Raw genomic sequence first — 20432 nt, 5'->3', positions numbered from 1 at the left:
GGTGGAGTGGGGGGGGCCCTCCATGGTTTCTTGCACCGGGGCCCTGAGGTTTCTAGTTACGCCTCTATGTTACCACTGCTAACTCATTTTTTTTTTTTTCAGCTCGGCTTTCTTTGACGTATCAGTATGCTCAAGATTCCAAGATGGGCTTTGTCATCAATGCCATTTATGCCATGGCGTATGGTCTCCACAACATGCAGGTGGCCTTGTGTCCAGGATATGCCGGCCTTTGTGATGCCATGAAACCCATAGATGGGGAGAAGCTTCTGGACTGTCTCATGAGAGTTAATTTCACAGGTGTGGCTGATGACGTCATCAGGTTCGATGAGAATGGCGACTCACCTGGAAGGTACAGTTGTCTTTTTGGTTTGAATTCATTATATTTGAAACAAATCAATCTCCAAAGATCATTGGTGATCAGGCTGAGGATGTGGAGGAGTAGAGAGGAGGTCTACAGTTTGAGGAACTTAGAAGATACAGCCCCATCCCTGATTCCCCTATGTATTCCAGTGCATGGCCCAGACCATTGACTCACAGATTCTTCAGTTACCAAAATTTCGGCCGTATAGTCCTAAAAGAAAATGTCAGGGTCCACCATTGTGAACTGTAAGTATATTAGTGTATGTATATTGCCAACACCAGCAACTACTGCTCTCGATATGTGACAACAATACATCCTCACTGGGGTCCTACTGATTTTGTGGCCTATGGCGAACGTTGTAGCCATCTTTCAATGAAGACGTCTCCTGAGGGCCATGCATGGTAAGCATCCCAAAAAATAGCTAAGGTAAGTAAGAGTGGGGACCCCCACATGCGAGCAAAGGCCACCAATGATTGTATTGGTTGATGGCAATTTTCAGGAATGTTCATAAATTCTTATGAAGTAAATGTGTGGCCCTTGTGCATAGTTCCTGTAAAGCTGTTTACCTGACATCACTGGCTGATATAAAGAATACACAGAGCTATCCTATAGAAGAATACACATACAGGACAAATGTGAATGATTTCATATAACCCCCTCTTAGTAGGCCCAGAATTAAATAATGATGCAGAACCAGGCCCCACAGCACTACCTGTGCCCCAGGTAAGAAATCTTGCAGCTTACCAGTCTGTAGTTGTGGTGGTTCCATTAGTTTAAATTTCTTTCTGGCTTTCTCCGTTATTTTCACCTGGTGATCCTGCCAGTAACACACTTCCTGTCTTAGAGTGACAGCGCTCACTCACTGTACCGTATCTATGGAGGAGCAGAGTTGTCACCGTAGGCTTCTCCTCTGATTTGGACTACAAAACATCTCACCCTCTTATCATCTCCATTACATGGTGGTGGGGTGGCTCTGAACTAAGGCCGTTTTTCTTTGCATTTTGGATAGAGTAAGAAAGGGTTATAACCCCATCAAGTTTTTTGCCATCTGTGTCCCATTGGCGGGATTTTCCTTCACTTCCTATACCAGAGCCACAACAGGAAGTGAGAGGAAATCCTCCAAAGTAAGGGAAATCCCGGTTGTCATCAGAATAAGTATCCCAGTTGGAAGAGTTCCCCTCTATTCCAGTCCTGGTGACATTCTTTCACTTTACTCTCCGTGACAATTGTCAACAGGACAAACAGCGACATAACAAAGACACAAACAGCAAACAGGCCAACTTGGGAAATATGTATAGCAATGCACAAATTATGAGCAGGTATTCCTTGGAGGTAGCCCCCTCCTACTTGAAGGTACAGCAATATACCAGTAGCCCAGACTTTTTAATGGCAGATGAAGGACTCCCAATGTATGTCTGTATCAAATCCAGCAAAGAAAAAAAAAAATGGCTAGTCTGACATGGCGCATAGTGCAAGCAACAATGTGTAGATATAAGGCCTGTGTCATGGGTGCACCCTGTAATAAATGTTTTAAAATATGTCATGTTTAAAAAAATGTTCAATAAATTACTCCTAAATATTTTTATTTCCTCTTTAAGTGAGGCACACGGAGGTTTTTCTGTGTAATGAAGGTTCTAGCAGGTTCCCTTTAAAGAAATGAAGCTTTAGTCATTACAAGAAGAGTGAAGACGCACATCTTCCCTGATTCCCTCTAATTGATCTTCTTTTATGTAGGTATGAGATCATGAATTTTAAGAAAATGGGTAAAGATTACTTTGATTACATCAATGTTGGAAGCTGGCACAATGGGGAACTAAAAATGGATGATGATGAAATTTGGTCTAATAAGAATACCATCATTCGATCGGTCTGCAGTGAGCCTTGTGCCAAAGGACAGATAAAGGTGAGACCAGGTTCACCGTGTGATTCTATGATTGACTGATAGCCATCCTATGACCATCTATCCTATCTATCTATCTATCTATCTATCTATCTATCTATCTATCTATCTATCTATCTATCTATCTATCTATCTATCTATCTATCTATCTATTAATCCATCCATCCATCTATCTATTAATCTGTGTCTGTCTGTCTGTTAAGCATGTGCGATTTGTTTAATTCGGACACATCTGAATTTCCAAATCCCAATGCATCTGAATTTCCGAATCCGAATTTCCGTTTCTGAATTTCAGATCCCGTCCGAATTTCATTCAAAAACTAAACTGACATCAGACATGTGACGTTTCTGGCCAATCAGATGTGTTTTTCGGTTTAATGCATCCAAATGGGTCTGAACATACTGTGGCATTGTGAGGCAATACCACGGTGTTAGGTGGCCTCAAAGTCACCCAGGGTTCTCAGCCAGAGGGGCTGAGTGGCTCCAGGAAGACATTACTGGTACCAGGAGAGAACTGCCTTTTCAGTTCTTTCTGGGGTTTTCTGGATCAAGGTTGGGATCCTGGAGCCAGGAGATTTCTTGGAGCTCTGGGTGGGAAGAAATCTCCATTCCTGGGTCCATGCTTTGGTGGTGACCAGCACCTGATTGTGCACCTGTTTACATCCCTCATGAAGTGTGTGCTGGGATGTGTTCAGGGCCCCACCTGTGAGTCAGGAGAGCTCCACCCCGGAGTCAGTGTGGAGGCCAGGGCAGCAGGGAGCTGCGGGTTTGTGAACCATATTGAGGGGATTGGCATGTTATTGCTGTTGTCTGGAGGAACCAGACAGTGGCCCTAAAGATTGAGGCCGGAGCAGCAGTGCTGCGAGAGAGACTTGTTAAAAGACTGGGACACCTTGAGTGTACGTGACAACTCGAGGATTGGTGAGCCCCTATCTGTTATGCTACAGCAAGCTATTTATGTTGGATTTCGTGTTATCTATTGTTTTGAAAGCAAATAAACTGCATTGTACTTGCACCTCCGGTCTTCAGTGGAGTGTCCTTGTTACAATACATTTTCGTTACGGTATCATGAGACATCTGATTGGCCAGAAAAGTCACATGCCATAACGAAAATTCATGTTTAGTCTATACGTGTAATACCAAAGCTGAGGCTCCCAGACCCGAATGGCATTCGGGAGCTCCCGAATGCAATTCTGAAATTCGGATCCTGAATGCCATTTGGGTCTAGGAAATTCAGCTTTAGAACTAATATCTGTTTATGGTTTTCTGTTTTACTCGCAACCGATATTCGTAAACGCATCCGAAACTAACGAAGATTCGGATTTTGTCTGAATCCGAAACTCAAATCACGAAATATCTGAACCGAACCAAATTTTTCCACAGCTTATATGTCTACTATCTCTCTCTCTTTCTTTATCTGTCTGTCTGTCTGTCTATCTCTGGTTCTGTTCTTCTTCATTGAACATGGTGAATGTGTCCTTTGTGCCTTCCTAGTGATGTGACTCTAAAATTGAAGTCTGGCTTGATTTTCAGGTGATTCGTAAAGGAGAGGTGAGCTGCTGCTGGACCTGCACACCCTGCAAGGACAATGAGATTGTATTTGATGAGTACACCTGTAAGGCTTGTGATCTGGGCTCTTGGCCTACAGACGATCTCACAGGTATGTCCCTGTTTTGTGCATCAAACAAATCAATCTTTCAGTCATCTCCTGTGTCATTGCCTCTGTCCCCTTTCCCATACTTGAGCTCAGGTTACATCTAACATGGGACAGCTATCTCTTGTATGTACTGAACACTCTTGTCTAGCTAGTTCTGTCATGTCACATAATGTTCTGAGTCTTGTCGGGTTCTAGAAAGATCTGACATCTAATTGTACGTGATAGAAATGTAAATTGATCTGTAGACATGGAACTGCATTGCATACTTGATTTTTGTATTTAAAGGGGAACTATGGAACTATGTGCTATGTGCTTGTATTTAAAGGGGTTAGTGCTTTTCCCCATAGTTATCCTAAGGGTAACTAGCGTCCTATGGGGTTGTGCTTTTCCCCATAGTTCTCCTAAGGGTAACTAGCGTCCTATGGGGTTGTGCTTTTCCCCATAGTTCTCCTAAGGGTAACTAGCGTCCTATGGGGTTGTGCTTTTCCCCATAGTTCTCCTAAGGGTAACAAACTAGAGTCCTCACGTCACCCAAAGCTTAGTATAGCGCGAGCTACAGCTCGCGGTACACTGAGGCGCCGCAGCCGGGATGGATCCCGACATTACTGTCTGGATCCACCCAGCTGTGTGATTGAAAGCTGGCTCTGCCTATCTAGAGGCAGAGTCAGCTGTACCCGCCCCCTCCCCGTCCATTCCGCCAGTCAGCATTGGAGGATCGGACAGGGGAGGGGGGAATCCCTGCAGGGAGCCGTGAGTGACAGTCACAGCTCTCTGCAGGGACAGGATCGAGAAGTGAGCGAGCGACGCTATGTGTTCGCTCACTTCCCGATCGATTGAGCCGACCTGTGACAGTTTAATTGTCACAGGTCGGCTAGAACTATGAGGATGAGTTATTTTCACTCACCTCATAGTTCTCCTTTAAGAGTCACAGGCCGGATGGGGTAGAGACTCCATCCAGATGCCTAGATTCCATTCATACAGATGAAAGTTAGTTCTGCTCAACCCATACACCTCTTACCCAAACACGCATGGTTGGGTGATCGGCAATGCACCTCCTAATGTAGTTTTACAATCTCCAGGCTCACCATTGTTGTCCAATATAGACAAAGGTCCTTCTTCAGCTTCCAGGAACATACAGTACAACACATACAAAATCTGGTGTTTCAGCCTCATCTGGCCCTAGTTATAACCATAAAAGAGAGACTTCATGGATTTTCAGGTTGCAGGCAAGGGTTCCCTTTGACTTTAAAGTGTATCTAAACCCAAAACCCTACACACTTACTCCGCATGTCTATCAAAGTCTTTTGAAAATTCTGAATTCTATTTATGAAGACTGCAATATGGAGCTAAAAATGCAATTTATGGGATGAAAGTGATATTAAAGTCAAAAGGTTTTTTAACTTATTTCAAATGCTAAAAAACACAAAAGAAGAGGCGCCTTGCCTGGCGCAATATCATTTAATCCAAAAAGACAGGCATAAAGGTGAATTCACAGGTACTCACTATGTTGAAGATAAAAACAAGCCGTTGGACAATATGACCAGAGCAATAAAAAGATCCGGATAGCGTGTCCTGTGTAAAGCACTGCTGTGTCGACGCGTTTCCGGGGCACGCCCCCTTCATCAGGACGTCAATTTTATTTCACTTATTTATTAACTTATTTCAAATGCTGAATGAATCACAATGCTGCTCCTTGATGTTTAAAGTTTTAGCTTCCTGTAGAATCAGCTAGCCCCCTGATCGCTGGCCCTGATATGCTGTATATGGGTGGCTCCATTCTCTTGCAGGGTCCTATGGAGCCACCCTTGTGTGTGCTAGTAAGCTGTGTGTGTCCACATAAACACACATGCATGGCACTGCAACCCTCTCCCCTGCTCCCTGTTCCTCTCCTCCCTTCTCCAAACTAGTAGATGAACAGTTGCTGCAGACTGCTCTGTGCCTTGTAATCTTCTACTGGACAGAAAGTTTAGGTAAGCTGAGCTGAGAGAGTTGGAGCTGTTCAGAAACATGATGACTGCAAGTGTTTGGGCAAAAATATAAAGAAATACTTTGCTGGGTAATGTATATTTGTGTGATCTGGATTCATTATTGAACAAAAGTTTGAGAGGTTAATACGACTTTGAGAACCCTGGCAAAATGTCCCTAAAAAGTCATCTGATCATCTTCTGAGTCAAAGGGAAGCTGAACAAGCGCATCATTTTATGTTGTCACATCTTTGGCCTATTTAGCACCTCAATGGACTTCTGCTGTGAACATGGCCGGTCAAATCTATATCTGGACTGACTAGAATGCATTGACTGGAATACTGACCCGCAATCTCCCCGGGGCTCTTGTAGAAAGGGTCAGACAGGTCATTTCACTGCTATATCACCACGTTTTCTGGCATTCTATGTTTGGAATGTATGTCCTGCCTAATAATAAATGCTATGTTCAGAATCTGAAATCGCTGATTTATTTTTAGGTTTTTTCATTTTACCATTTTAGTTGGTTATGACAAATTATAACCCAATTCTGCTCAATTACAAAGTGGCAGATGGGTTGTACATGTACAGAAACATTGGCAAATCTGTGATTTATTTTTCTGTAGTCTACTTTCAAGGAATATGTGTATGTGAATGGGAAGAGTTCTGACTCCACTTGAAATTGTGGACTTGTATCCATCCCACTGTTCTATGAGGCATTTTGTTTTGCTAGAAGCTGGCCTACTTGGTTTTTGTGTGGCCAATTTAAAGTGACACTAAACTTAGGAATTCAATCTTAAAAATACATTCAAGTACCTTAACTATTACCAAAAATGTATCTTATTTAGGGCCGGTGCTAGGATTGTAGTCAAGGTGGGCAAGGTGCAAGTATTGTACTTGTCAAAATGCCCCGATGTTTGCGCTATGGTTTTTTTTGTTTTTTTCACTTACCTTCGGTGCGGAGAGCAGCGCGGCAAGTCAACGCTGGTCCGGTGGGAGGAGCTCCAGGTGGGGTCCTAATTTAGCTGGCCGTTGACTGCCTGAGGTGCCGCGCGTGTCGGGATCCTCATGCAGTCGCCGGCCAGCTAAATTAGGACCCCACCTGGAGCTCCTCCCACTGGACCAGCGCTGACTCGCCGCTGCCCTCCCGCACCGAAGGTAAGTTAAAAAAAAACTGTCGACTTCTGGTTCCGGCGCCCGATGCTGTAGACGAGCGAAACGGAGCTCCGTCCCGCCATCCACTAACACCTGCTTACCAGAACATCTCCCGCACACCCGACCGGTCACTGACAACCCCACGATCACTCCCTTATCATGGACAAGTATCTGGAGCGGCAGCCGCGGGCTCGCAGATCGCTCACAGACCAAGCATCTGACGGAGGGGATATTTCCAACATGGCCGCGGACGACATGCAGCAGGAGAACGACACAGGCATGTCAGGGGGTGAGTTAACTTTCTATGAGGCATTTTGTTTTGCTAGAAGCTGGCCTACTTGGTTTTTGTGTGGCCAATTTAAAGTGACACTAAACTTAGGAATTCAATCTTAAAAATACATTCAAGTACCTTAACTATTACCAAAAATGTATCTTATTTAGGGCCGGTGCTAGGATTGTAGTCAAGGTGGGCAAGGTGCAAGTATTGTACTTGTCAAAATGCCCCGATGTTTGCGCTATGGTTTTTTTTGTTTTTTTCACTTACCTTCGGTGCGGAGAGCAGCGCGGCAAGTCAACGCTGGTCCGGTGGGAGGAGCTCCAGGTGGGGTCCTAATTTAGCTGGCCGTTGACTGCCTGAGGTGCCGCGCGTGTCGGGATTATGGTGATCTCGGATCACGCCCCAGTGTTGATTAATATAAGGGATATTGGCATGCCTAGTCACCGCATCATCTGGAGGTTCCCCACCTATCTGGCGAAGGATGAATCATTTCAGGCGGAACTTCGACAATGGTGGCAATACAATACGCGGAAGCTAGCACGGCGGCCAGACACACATACCTAAACTACAAATCCGATCCTTCCCAGGCCAATAGGTCATCTTGGCTGGAGGCCAAACAGGCATGCGACCATTGGCTCCATCAACATGACCTGGCACTTTTCAAATTCGGCAACAAGTCTGGTAGACTTCTAGCGAATCTAGCCCGAGGCAGACGTCCTAACGCACATGTCATGCAACTGATGGACGAAAATGGGGTGATACAATCTGACTCCTCCTCAGTAGGTGAAATCTTTAGCACCTTTTACCAGAAATTATACTGCCCTGAGCAGGGTGACTTACCCGCCGGAGCACAATTCCTAGAGTCCCTCGACCTACCTTCCCTATCTGCGGAAGATCGCGCATTGCTAAATGGTGAAGTCACTATGACAGACATTCTGGAGGCCATTAAACTTTCCCCCCCTCCAAGGCCCCTGGGCATTATTGATATACTATATCTCAATAAAAATTATTTGCTAAAAAAACAAAAACTGTCAAAATGCCCTGTTTTTTTCCGCCCTCACCCTGCAGCGCCGTAAGGCGCCCGCCTTACTTGCCTTGCGCTAGCGCCGGGCCTGATCTTATTTGTGTATCACTCGGCTGTAGATCCTCAAATCATCTCTAAACTAGTGCTGACACTGTCCACAGGCGTCTCCCCGTCTGCCCTTGTGTCCAGTGCCCTGGTGCTGCAACTAGACATCTAGTCTGTGTGGTTTCGCTAGAGGTCCGCAACCTGGAAGGTGTCCAGCAGCCAATCATCCTCACCATTAGAGGCTATGTGGAAGACCTGGCCCTTCATAGATTCTGCGCTGCTAGTGTGTCCCCAATAACACACAGACTCTTAGTCCCCTGTGACCTACATCCCAGACATCACTCCAGCCTGTGACCCTAACCCGCTCTGTAAGACCCGGAGCTCACATGCCCCAGTGTCCCGATCCCCAGATGGTGACAGTCCTAAGGCAACACTTTAAAAGCCTTTACTGCTCATCATAGTTTAATGCTAGAATTATTGCTCTCACTCTGACGTTCGCAATGATACCTAACAGCTGTGTCTAAATTGTCATTTACATATACAGGAATGGTTTACATTTTTTCAGTAATTTATTTATTTTATTATTTTTTACTTTTTAAACACTTTTTTTTTTTTTATTCCCTTAAGGTTATTGCTATCACACAGGTTCTAACAAGAAGGTTGCAGGTTCTCTTTATGGAGACAGCAGGGGTCTATTAGACTCATGATGTCTCTCCTGCGCCCCAATACAGATGATCAAGTGCAGGAATTTACTTTATCTTCTCTGTAACCGCAATGTCAGCCGGCTTCTGGAAACGCTGAGAGTTCAGCGCTCCCTGCTTTATTCATCACAGACCAGATGGACGTTCCTCAGTCTGTTTCCACCATCCATCCTGACACTATTTGACGTGGCCCAGAGGTGCAGGGGACCCTGAAAACCACCGGCAGGGGACAGCACATTTGTAGTCTGCTACAAGTGATATGGGTGATTATAGAGCCACCCAGATCACTTGTACGTAACAAGAATCACCGGCAGTGACTTATTGCACAGGTGGCAACCTATCACGGCACCACGCTTGTAGTCACTGAGCTCCTGAGAGCGACCCATTCTTTCACAGAAGCGTCTGCATGCCGAGGTGCGTGATTTTATACACCTGTGGCCATGGAGGTGATTGGAACACCTGAATCCAATGATTTGGAGGGGTGTCTCAATACTTTTGGCAATATAGTGTATATAGAGAGAGTTCTATATAGCTATTTATGTTATTATTATTATTCAAATAGAAATCAAATCACATTTATTTCAGACAGAAATAAAAAAAAACGCTTAGGGCACATGTGTCAAACTCAAGGCCCAGGGGCAGAATCCGGCCCACCAGGCCTTTTCCTAGACTACTTTCAGATCTAGGTATTAAGTTATTACTAAAACCAGTGATAATCGAATGCAGAGGCAATTATGATAAAGATTAGATACATTTATATAGTCTTACAGATACCTTTTGAGGGCAACCATAATGTTGATGCGGCACACAATTAAATTGAGTTTGACACCCCTGGCTTAGGGGTTCACAAACCTTTGCTCATAACTCTATGTGTATACAATCTAAATACAATTTCTTGCATTGTCCTGTCCTTCTTTATTAAGGAATAATAGAGCAGTACATTGTACATTCCCATCAAAACAATAAAAGAAACCGTCTTTAGCACATAAATTGCAGTATTGATTTGTCTTTTGTAAAGAAGAATTTAACAGATCTTTTAAATCTAGGACATTGTGGCGTGGAGAAAACCCACAAATAATTGCACAAAATGGAGAGCGCCGAGCTAAAATGAATATTGAATCAATAACCAAGCCGGCGCTGGTGCATAAATCAGGAGAGGTGTGTGTGCGGCTTACAATAAAATAGACTTGCGGGGGAGAAAATATACAGCTGGATTTCCAGTCTTTACTGAGATTTTTATTATGAATCTGAGAGCAGCTAATATATACTGAAAGGTGTGAAATCTCCTGAAATCAATGATGGATGTTTGAGCCGACAAGTCAATGTTGAGCACAGGCTGATATGCTTACAGTAATGTAATGAGCTCTGTGAGTGTGTGTTATAATCACCTTAAAGCAGAGCTTCAGCTATAAATAAACACGAATAGTCCATTTACGAGATAAAATAAGAAAAAACAGCTTTTGCTGTAATAATCACCTTTAATTCAATGTTACCTCCCAACCGCAGTGCCTTTTTCTGCCACTAGATGTCCTCAGTCTGATGGCCAGCATCATACAACCCATTTCATCTGAGTCCAGGTCATCCTTCACCCGCCCCCAATCTCTGACTAAAGCACACAGTGATGAGCTCATCATTGACTGTCAACTTGTACTGTTGTTTCCTCTTACACGCCAGCCCTGCTGTATAGGGACTGCAAGGGACTGATACCAGGTCACATTAAGAATTAAAAAAATACATTTAATGATGTATTACAGAGCTGCATTGATTTGTGCTTTAATATCTGCCTAAGGTTCAGCTTTAAAGAGGAACTGGACTCTAGAAGCTGTGGTCACACAAAGGCACACAGAGAGCAAATGACTAGTCACCAGTATTGTCTGTGATCTCCCTGCATCTGTCCTTTCCTCATTACGTACCATGCCTTGTTCTGCACTGTGTCTCTCTATGGAGACGGTCATCTTGGTAGAAGCAGGGCTTTGCTTCTCAGAGCCTCCAGCAAAGGGAACAGTGATCAGTACAGCAGTGACATCACCAAATCTCCTGACACAAGCGACGGCGGCAGTGCCTTAGAGTGTATCAAAACCTTTATTTTTGGATAGAATGGGGGCAGGTTAGAACCCCCGGTCAGGTTTTACTGCTATCTGGAGCTCTGTTAGAGAGATTGTAGCTCATTTCCTGTTCTGGGGACAATGTTTTGCCAAACAGGAAGTAACGGAAAATCTGCAACAGGTAAAGAGACAACAATAAAATGCTGACAGAGGTTCTAGCATTTTGCAACTTAACTTAAAAAATGACTACTGTCGGTGTTGCTTTTGGAGAGTTTCCTTCACTTTCTGTCCCTGGGAAAGAAAGTGAGCTGAAACCTCTCTAATGGATGGATTATATATATATATCTATATCTATATATATATATATATCTATATATATAGATATAGATTATATATATATATATATATATATACACACACACACACACTGCCTGGCAAAATAAAATGTCCACCACCTGGATTCTGGGCAGTGTTATGATCTGGGGTTGCTTCAGTTGGTCAGGTCTAGGTTCAGCAAGGTTATGTATTCATAAAATGAGGTCAGCTGGCTACCTGAATATACTGAATGACCAGGTTTTTCCATCTATGGATTTTTCCTTCCCTGATGGCACATTGGGCATATTCCAAGATGACAATGCCAGGATTTATCGGCTCAGATTGTAAGAGTGGTTCAGGGAACATGAGACATCATTGTCACACATGGCTTGGCCACCACAGAGTCCAGACCTTAACCCCATTGAGAATCTTTGGGATGTGCTGGAGAAGACTTTACACAGTGCTCCGACTCTCCCATCATCACTACAAGATCTTGGTGAAAAATTAATACAACTCTAGATGGAAATAAATGTTGTCACATTGCATGAGCTTATCGAAACGATGCTGTGACGAATGCGTACCGTAATCAAAGCTAAAGGTGGTCCAACATAATATTGGAGTGCGTGACTTTTTTAATATAAATATACAGTAGACATGTAAGCTGCGGAAAAATTCAGTTGGGTTCGCATATTTCGTTATTTTGAGATTTGGATCCGAAATTCAATTCGGTTCAGGATGAGTTTACGAATATTCGTTGCGAATACCACGGAAAACCATATACAGCTATTAATACTAAAGCTGAATCTCCTGGCATTCGGGAATAGCATTCGGGATCCGAATTTCCAAATTGCATTCCGGAGCTCCCGAATGCCATTCGGGTCTGGGAACCATACACATATATCACTAAAGCTGAGGCTCCCGAATGCAATTCGGAAATTCAGATCCCGAATTCCATTTATGTCTAGGAGCTTCAGCTTTAGTATTGTATATACTGTATATGGCTCCCATGTTGCCGGAACGAAAATTAGTGTTCAGACCAGGGGCGTAACTAGAAATCACAGGGCCCCTAGCAACATTTTGTATGGGGCCCTGTGATTTCTAGTTACACCCTTGCAGAGCCCACTTGAGATCCCACACTGCCCACCTGAGGGTGACCCTGCAGAGCCCACCATAGACTCTCTTTGGTGGGCTCTGCAGGGTCTTAGGTGGGCTGGTCACACTCCTTACCTGTCTTCCTCTATGGTCGCTGATGGGCCCCGCCTCCTCTTCCGTCACCTGGTCGTGTCTCCTCTGCTGCTGACCCCGGGCCCTGCCTCCTCCTCCACTGCTGGGTCCAGCCTCCTCCACCGCTGCTGCTGGCTGTCACTGACTCAGCATCGGCTGTGCAGAAGAACGCACCGCTGCACAGATCACTGTCAGTGATCTGAACAGCGGTGAGCCCCTCTTGAACATTTAACGAATTCTGCTGTTTTGCTAATACTCGCTCCATGGCTCCGAGCACCAACAATCATCCCTCGTTCAAAGGCTGTTAAATCGCGTTGTTTACCCGTATCTTCAGAAACAAATCACTTCTACTGTCGTGGTAAACAACCTGCTTCCCTATTTATAATGGTCTGGCCCTCTAGCAACTTCAGCTAATTTGCCTACAAACGTCAGGTGGTCATAATAAACTGGCCACTCAGTGTACAGTTCAGTATGGAAACACGTCAGAGCGGTAGCTGTGACCCGTTATATTTGTGCTTTTATGCGCCTCTGATTAGTTGCCACTTAGCTCCATGGACTACTTCATGCCTGAATTTTATATCTAGCTAGTATAAAGGATCCTCAGAAATAAAAAAAAATACTTTGAAAAAATAATGATACCATAAAAATCCCAGACTGAAGAGGAGCTGACCCACAGCTACCAGCATATTAGCCTGTGACATATAGAAATGTGTGTTTTCCATCTCCTGCTATCTCATAATGGCCTCACGTCGCTCTAGGTGATAAGACTTTCTCTAGAAATCAATTCTGATCGGGGAAAAAAACGCAGTTTGATGAAATTGGGCTTACCCGCCGATGATATGTGTTGCTAGGAGACAATATTTTACTACAGCATGGCAAGACACGGACTGTATTAACTACCGAAGGTCAACAAGGCTGTTGCGGGAAAACTAGTGTTGAAGAAACATGACGTCCAATAAATTGTCCTTCTGTCATTCTAGAGGATTATATTTCATGGGTTAGAATGGAAATAATAAAAAGCAGTAAAAAAAATATATCAAGTGCGTCTTCAGCATCGGTTTTCAAATAAGAGCTTGCTACTGTAAAGCTGGCCATAAAGTGGTGAATTTTCATACAAACCTTCATACCAAAAATCTGGTCAGAACATTCGATAATGCCGTCAGAGACTTGACATTGTCGTTGGAAATTTCCTTTGTTTTTAACATTCGATTTTGGAATGAATGGAGTCTCCCAGATGAAAACCACATTCACTGTTAGCAATTCAGTTGTTTGTTTTCTATCCTGCTGCTTCAATTTCTCATTGTCGCAGTAGTCTAAATTGATCATAAATTTGACCCCAATAATTGTATCTGACAAGATTTACTTTTGTTTGTTCCAAAGCTGTCAATCAACAGTGGGATAAAAGGAATAGTTCTTAAAGGCCTATTTATAAAACGTGGCGTACTGGAATTTGCATGCCATTTCCCAGCAGGCCACCTGTGAAAGCCTACCTGCCCACCATTTTCCATCACACTTATTAACAAACAGGTAACTGACGTTAGGCTCAGTTCACAAAGCAGACACACCAGGATAATTATCTGGATTTTCAAATAAAGTGAGTTATTTTCAGCTGATTCTAATGAGCTCTGCAAATTACAGTCTCACGGCTAAAATAAAGATCCTTATCCCTGCGTTAAAGCCTTGAGCCTATTGTGTTGGTGGAAATAGCACCAGGAGCTGCCAAGTTTTTGGTAGACTTTTTTAGGGATACTGGGGTTGGTTCACTTGGCAAGGGAATTTTCCCTTAGCTTAGTGAATGCGGTGAAAATTCACTTGGCAAAGAATACCCAATCATGTGCAAGGAAAATAAAAAAAATACAGTATTTTTGCTTGCACATGATTGGATGATGGAAGTCAGCAGAGCTTCACCTTTATTCATTAAGCAAAAGGAAAATTCCCCCGCAAGATGAACAGCTTATTCGCCATTAATAAGTCAACCCTAATATTTTTTCCACATTATCTGTGTATTGTTACTGCACAGAATTACTAACACATTTAGTGTATGAGTTTGATATATATATCAATTAGGGATGCATACTAGTATCGGTATCGGGGTAGATACCGAGTATTTGGGCGAGTACTTACCTCTGAAACCGGAACTACCAATCAGAGGAAGATTTCCCCTGACCGGCACTGGTGCAAGGGTAATGACCCACCGCCTGGCTTCCTGATTGGCAAGGAAGCCGTCTCCATGGTGTTGCCGGAAAGCCGGCTTCCCAGCCAATCAGCATTGAGCCAACCAAACAGCATGGAGACGGCTTTCCAGCCAATCAGTAAGCCAGGCAGCAGGTAATGACCCACTGCCCAGCTTCCTGATTGACCGGGAGGCCGGCTCCATGCTCTCGAAAGTATCGGTGCTTGGTATTGGTGAGTACCAAAAGATAAATAATATTGGTACTCGATTTTGACGGCGATGTCCGTAACGAGACCGGACTCCTCCCCCTTCCCTGCGTTACCTCAGCTGCGAGGACCCAGCAGCAGCCACCTGATACAGAGACCCGCCTCGATGTACCCGGCCGCGGTCCCCCCACGCTGGTATGTTTTTTTTGCAGCACCCTGCTCAAGCTATAGAACATGGAATAGAATATGGCTGAAACTGACTATATTCTATTCCATGTTCTATAATGTCATTACACTACTAGGAAACAACAAGTCGGCAGTTCAGCTGCGACTTGTAGTTCCCAGTATGATAGAAGGCTGTTTTAATTACTGCCCTCATGAAAGTACTAGTAATACAAAGTCATTATAGAAACATTGAATAGAATATAGTTGAGTTAAAAAGTTACTGTACTATAATGGCATTGTATTTTCATGAGGAAAGTAATTAAAATAGCCTTCTATCATACAGGGAACTACAAGTCCCAGCATGCACTCACTGTCCCTGTACAACTCGCAATATCACGCAGGGAACTACTGCAGAGGGCTTGCATGCTGGAACTTGTAGTTCCCTGGGTGATTTACGTGGGGGACGGTGTACAAAGACCATAAGGGCATGCTGGGACATGTAGTTCCCTGGGTGATGTGGAGAGGTGTACAGGGGCAATGAAGGCATGCTGGTTGTAGTTGAACTGCAAGTCCCAGCATGCCTTCATTCTTATATCACAGGGTCGCAGGCACTGAGCCATGGAGCGAGTATCAGCAAAACAGCAGAATTGGTTAAATGTTCAAGAGCAGCTGTTGTTAAAGTGTTTAAAGACTGGACTGTCAGCCGAAAATCTGGGTCTGAACGTGCGAATTGTGGCCGTCAGCGACTAGTCAATGTTAGGGCAGAACGGAGAGTGGCAAGACTGGTACAAGACAACAGAAGGGCAACAGTGCCGTGTCAGATTCCTCGCATCACCTTTCAACATCTCGTGGAGTCACCAGGCGGCCCAACGAAGTCATCATAAAGTCATCATTGCCTTCGCTAACATAAAATGTTAGCGAAGGCAAACTGGAAAGGGTGAAATTTTCTTTGAGAAAAAAATTATTAAATCTGGGCTAAAACAGTTTTCCAAAAAATGGCTACAAAGGCTGTTGGGCCCTTTATAAATAGTTACCATAGTTTTGGCAGTAAAGGTACAGCTTTAGGTTTGTTGGGGCGAGAAGAAATGGAGAACTCATTTGAAGAATCCATTCGCCTTTTGGAGAATTGGGTAGAGTATGACACCATTAGGGATGGGGAAAGCAACTTTTGTCAACTTTTAAGAGCCGTTTAAAGCCCACTGCACCTTTAAACACCACCAAAACCCACCTTCCTGTTGCCCTCCTCAATGACTTGGCCTTGAATGCTTTCCCCAAAATGGCCAAATGTCGACAAATTCCGGTTGAAATTTTGGGTAAATTAAAACTTTCAATTTATGACTATCCTGAATCTATTTTTGTGCCAGAAAAACAGACTCGCATTAGCCTGATAAGCTGTTAAAAAAGAAACAAATATCAAACAAAAAAGGAAAAATTTTAAAAAAAGCAAAAGAATATGTAGCGCTACCCCCAAGGGAGCCGCTGAATGCCCGGTTCATCTCTAGTCTGTCTAGGGTATGATCTTCAGCTTCCCACCCATTGGCATTAACTGCCCTCTTCCAGTGCCCACAATAGCTGATGTCCACTCCAGTAATATAATGCAGAATAACTTTTATTGAACATCTCCACTGGGGAGAGAGGGTATAGGGGTTCTAAGGTTCCAGGCTGTAACCGGCAAGAGCTTCAGACTCACCAGACCTGGTTGGCATATCAGTGTAGATCCACTTGGGAGGCAGCGGACAGCAACTGAAGTAGCAGATGAGCAAGGACAAATATCGGCATGAAAGACACCGACCATACTCCTGGAGTCCTCTGGTTCCAGGAAACTTCAAGAGCCATCATTGGTCCTGGGTCTCTTCCACTCCAGCAACACAGACCTCCTCTGTGTTGGAGGCCTCAGGGAAACATTTCCCTCACACCAGCCTATGCCCACCCCCAGGCCTTAGGCCCAGCCTGGAGGGCAGGCTGAACAGCAACCAGCCCTAATCCATGGCTGGCCCCAGCTAGTCTCAGCACATGGCAAATCCCACCAGTATATGTACCCTATCCCAGCATGCACCACTGGTTGAGAGAAACCCAGTCATTGGCTGCTGTACTGTACATACACTACAGTGCCTCTCATTGGCTGTCCCACAATATGACAGAGTCACACTCCGCCCAGGGGGGTACAGGCAATGCCAGACACCTGGAATTAACCAGATAACTGCCACTATAATTCCAGCCAGGCTGTCTACAGCCCTGGCAATCATTAAATGTCTAGTAACCACATCACTGAATGTGATGGCGGCTACAAACAAAAATATCAATCAAATGTAAAAAAAAACATGAAAACTCATAAATGCAAAGAATGCTGACTAAAATAAGCTGAACTACTCTAAACACACAAGAAAAAAACACACACACAACCCTACACTTTGAATATAAATAAATAACAAAATTACTGACCTAGCATAGCAAGAATTGATCGATTCAACTCCAGACAAAATAGTTTTCTTTCTTTGTGGATAATGTAAGCAAAAATTTCTATCAGGTTTTTATTTGACTGTGACCCTGTTGGGCATTTTTCATTTACTTCCTGTCTGTGATACCTGTACAAGAAAAGCAATGGGAAATCTTCCCAGTAAAAACCTGTCAAACGGTTCTAACCTTTACCCCATGCTATCCTAAAGGAAATGTTTTGGCAAGGGTTGGGCTTTAAGATGTTTGAAGTTTTTATTGAATTGAACAGCCTGTCTATTACATGGTAGATTTCTTATGTGTTTTGATAAATAAAGGTCCTGAGATTCATGATCTTTTCTGTTTATGTTCTTCTAGGGTGTGATCATATCCCAGTGGAATTCCTCAGGTGGAGTGATCCAGAGCCAATCGCTGCTGTCGTTTTTGCATGCCTAGGCCTAATGGCGACCATGTTTGTCACAGCAATATTTATCCTATACAGAGATACTCCTGTAGTGAAGTCATCTAGCAGGGAGCTTTGCTATATCATCCTAGCGGGCATCTGTCTAGGCTACCTGTGCACCTTCTGCCTCATTGCAAGACCGCAGCGGATCTACTGCTACCTGCAAAGAATCGGTATTGGCCTTTCTCCAGCGATGAGCTATTCGGCCCTTGTCACCAAAACAAACCGCATAGCACGGATTCTGGCTGGAAGCAAAAAGAAAATCTGTACCAAGAAGCCAAGGTTCATGAGCGCCTGCGCCCAGTTGGTTATTGCATTTGTCTTAATCTGCATCCAGTTAGGTATCATCGTTGCGTTATTCATCATGCAGCCCCCGGATGTCATTTTCGACTATCCCAGCATTCGAGAGGTATACCTGATCTGCAATACCAACAATCTGGGTGTCGTAACACCGCTCGGTTACAATGGGCTGTTGATCCTGAGTTGTACCTTCTACGCATTCAAGACTAGAAACGTGCCAGCCAATTTCAATGAAGCAAAATACATTGCTTTCACTATGTATACCACCTGCATTATTTGGCTGGCCTTTGTGCCAATCTATTTTGGAAGTAATTACAAAATTGTAACTATGTGCTTCTCGGTGAGCTTGAGTGCCACGGTAGCATTGGGCTGCATGTTTGTGCCAAAGGTTTACATCATCCTGGCCAAACCAGAGAGGAACGTCCGAAGCGCGTTCACCACTTCCACCGTGGTGCGCATGCATGTGGGTGATGGGAAGTCATCTTCAGCAGCCAGCCGCTCTAGTAGCCTGGTCAACCTATGGAAAAGGAGGGGATCTTCCGGAGAAACATTAAGGTAAACATTTGAAATAACATTATTTTTGTGATGGATTTGCACATATTTGTTCTTTTATTGTACTGTTATTTTATTTTGCTATTCAAACTACATATCATACTCCTGGATATAACCATTGGAACAAGTGCTTGTATGGGGTAATGGGTGATGTGATGTCATCATTACTTATTTGATATTAATGGTATAATATGACACAAAATTATTTTAATTCAACCTGATCATAAGTAATGATTGCACATTGTTCATTGTTCTGTGTGAGAACTTTTTGAAAATTCTTCACAAGCTAGATGTTCTGCAACTAGACTGGGCCATTGAGCCTTCGGACGTAACTGGCGCTTCAGCATCAATGCCTGCCTGAAGTCTCCCATCTTTTTAATGGTGACCAGTGACGTGTACACTATTGTAGAATGTACAGGGCATAGGGTTCGATTACACAATGCTTTCTTTGTCCCTCTGTTCCATTCAGTACACGGAGCTCAATAAGAACTGGAAGATGAAGTTACCCGGCAAGTGTTTGGAAACCATCCCAAATAAATGAGAATAAGATGTGCCCAACTATACTACAACAACTTCATTTTTTCTTTCTGTCACGATAGCCTTGTTGATGGCATCCTACCCCTATCGTGACACGGCAGTCAGGCAATTTAATTTTGGAATGGAAATCTTTTTTTCTAGTAGTCTGGCAAAAGGTAATCTGGCCCCAAAAATCTCATAGCATTATTGTTATGGCCAGTCATTCCTGCTAGAATCATTATGGCAGTTGTCAGGGAACCAAGAATTGAACCTTTTATTGTGAAAACGTGAAAAGAAAGCAATGTTGAAAGAAATAATAAACAACCAAGTGAAATGCAAAGCCAAGCGGAGTATAAAACAGCCTGGTGCAACGAAACGCACACAAGCCAGTAAATTAAATTACATACAAATTGATACAAAACAGCAGTAGAGAAGTGCTTGGCAGGACTGGACCAGGAGCAGGATGGGCACGTTAGTGGGTAGCAGGAGGCTAAAAGAAGAAGCAGGTTGAGTCATGGAAACCAGGAAGTATGCTAAGATACTGGGCTAGAGACTCAGTAAAGTTAAAGTAATGTACATTTCCATTGCTGGTTATGAAAATGCTAGTTGCAGTGGCATAACCATTGCTATAGCAGCTCACCACATACTATGGGTGCGGAGTGTGGAGGCTTTGTTGCATATTAGAAATATAAAATCTGTGTGGAGATAACACAGATTCAGTACTGGTTTTGGAGCACCCTGTTCGTCAGGGTATTTGATCTTCCCATGAACTCAACTCATTTTGTTCAAAAGCTCCTAAAACTGTCTTCAAGAACCTGCTACTTATATGGAATCCTAGATGTATTAAACAGGTTTATGTTATTTGTATGCATATATAAAATCAGCATAAGAGAAATGCAAAGCAAAGTTTTTACATTTATAAGTATATTGCATATTTAGAAGTGTATATATATGCATTA

The 20432-nt window shown here is 43.6% G+C and overlaps 1 protein-coding gene across 3 annotated transcripts in view; it reads left to right on the top strand.

Moving 5' to 3' along the window:
* Positions 1-20432, top strand: part of GRM5 (glutamate metabotropic receptor 5) — a 252482-nt gene that overhangs the window by 219189 nt on the left and 12861 nt on the right. For all 3 annotated transcript variants that reach the window (XM_018565861.1, XM_018565862.1, XM_018565860.1), the window contains exons 5-8: positions 103-349; positions 2096-2264; positions 3795-3921; positions 18021-18960. In XM_018565861.1, coding sequence (XP_018421363.1) covers positions 103-349; positions 2096-2264; positions 3795-3921; positions 18021-18960 — 1483 coding nt within the window. The remainder of the gene's footprint in view (positions 1-102; positions 350-2095; positions 2265-3794; positions 3922-18020; positions 18961-20432) is intronic.

This window comes from Nanorana parkeri, unplaced genomic scaffold (assembly GCF_000935625.1).
Source record: "Nanorana parkeri isolate BGI_ZX_2015 unplaced genomic scaffold, ASM93562v1 scaffold896, whole genome shotgun sequence".
NCBI classification, from domain to species: Eukaryota; Metazoa; Chordata; class Amphibia; order Anura; family Dicroglossidae; genus Nanorana; species Nanorana parkeri.
The sequence above is the reverse complement of the archived record's forward strand: the minus strand, read 5'-3'. Positions and strand labels throughout refer to the sequence as shown.